General features: G+C 37.4%; 1 protein-coding gene across 1 annotated transcript in view; it reads left to right on the forward strand.

Annotated features, from left to right (window-relative positions):
* Positions 1–1,883, forward strand: part of LOC140339888 (transient receptor potential cation channel subfamily V member 6-like) — a 20,180-nt gene that overhangs the window by 14,250 nt on the left and 4,047 nt on the right. The window contains exons 9-10 of the mRNA XM_072424801.1: positions 840–926; positions 1,544–1,620. Of these exons, the coding sequence (XP_072280902.1) occupies positions 840–926; positions 1,544–1,620 (164 nt within the window). The remainder of the gene's footprint in view (positions 1–839; positions 927–1,543; positions 1,621–1,883) is intronic.

The following is a 1,883-nucleotide window of genomic DNA, read 5'->3' on the forward strand; positions in this document are numbered from 1 at the left end:
TTCCTGGATAATTCTTTTGCTTTGTGATTTGGTACCGTGTGTCTTTCTGCCCTCCCTGGTGTGCCCAAGAACCGCAATCTAGCAGTACCCAGCAGCGCAACCTCCTCACCACTAGAGGCTCTGGAGAAGACCTGATTAAAGATTAGACTCTGCACCTTGGCCCTTCCCAGAGCTCACACCATTTCTGTGCAAGCCATAGCGCCCCCTGATGGTCCTGTCTCCCTAAGTATGACATAGATTATATAAATGAAAAACTCTAGTAGTGGTCACATTCAACTGGACTTGTTGTCTGTAATGCTTTTGCAGTCTATCCAAAGAAATAACTTCAATAGGCTGTGAAGCATCTTCATCATTACAAAAACAAGTCCAGTTGAAAGTGAATAACTACTACTAAATATACAATGACCTGGATTATTGAGAATCTTCACCGACATTAAGGAAAATAATTGAATAATCCAATTGAAAATGACTTTGTATTGTTAAAAGAAGCACAAATAATGAGGTAAAAGGGTAGGGGTTAGATGGGGTGGGTAATGTCAGAATGAACAGATAGGAGGCTCGTAGATATATCCAGACAATTGGGGAGTTATGGCATAGGAAGGCCAGTAGGGAAGAGAGGATAATGGTGGGGGATGTATATCTGATGAAGAATGGGGTGAGAAAGATAAGGGAGAGAAAATTGTGAGTAAGGAAAAACAGTAGTTATTGGGTAGAAGTAAGAACATGAAGAATGTGGGTAGAAGTATATCTGTGGGATTGAAATATTTGTAGGGTGCTGTTTATGACCATTATTTGTACAGTTTTGTAGTCACTCTCCCTTTTATTTTTCATTTTACCAGGAGGCATACCTCACTTCGGAAGACAAACTCCGCCTGGCAGGAGAAATTATTAGTGTTATCGGAGCTATTATAATTTTATTACTTAAGGTAAGCACTGACTTAATTGACTGACATTTATATTGCATGTTTTTAAAGTGTGACAATGGAAATATTGTTGACCATAGAGAATAAAAGGTGATTGGAGGTGTGGAAAGATCCATAAGGTAGAGTGTGTGTGGGTATGGAGGAAGAGGTACTGTGTACTTACAAAGGTAGTTTATTTTTTTTTTGGTTGCTTATTGAGTTTGTGATGTTTTCTTTTAATATTATTATTATTATTATTATTGTCATGTTATTTCGGGCAGCTTGTAGTTGGTGGTCTTGTTGAGTCAGATCCTGTGCAGCACAGTGATAATGCCACTACTATTTGTATATTATATTATCTGGGCTTGGTAAAGTTTTGGTACTTGGAAAAAGAATTCAAATTATTTGTGGCTATAGAGATATATAATATTATAAAATGTTTTCAACCTGGAGATCAACTTGTGATTTTTGCCGTCATTACGGAGAAATTAAAACTGTGCTGTGCTGCAAATCAGCATTATTGCCATTTGTTAAAATATGAAGGAAAAGCGATTTACAGAATCAACTGTAAATCCATGCTTCTGTTATATTGTAGTTATATATATTCTAATATATTCTAAACATTTATCTAAACTTTACAGATTCCAGACCTCTTGCAGATAAGAGAGCCAAGGTACTTAACACAAGCTGTTCAAGGAGGACCATTCACACTTATCATGTAAGATCCGTGATGAAGAAGTTTATGTAAGCTAGACAAAGATGTGCAAAGTCAAAAGATCTGCCTGCTAAGAGATCTCTGCATTATTTAATGTATACAACTTGTTAGATTGGGGCCCTCAAGCTAGGGTGGTCTTTGATGTCTCACCAAAGCCATTTTGCTTAAAAAATTTTATATGGCGTCCATGATATTGAAGTTTACCATGAACTTGTTTCTCTTTCGTATCCACCCATGAAGGCATAGCAAGAGCTGGCTGAGGGCTC

Source organism: Pyxicephalus adspersus, chromosome 10, assembly GCF_032062135.1.
Source record: "Pyxicephalus adspersus chromosome 10, UCB_Pads_2.0, whole genome shotgun sequence".
In the NCBI taxonomy this organism is placed as follows: Eukaryota; Metazoa; Chordata; class Amphibia; order Anura; family Pyxicephalidae; genus Pyxicephalus; species Pyxicephalus adspersus.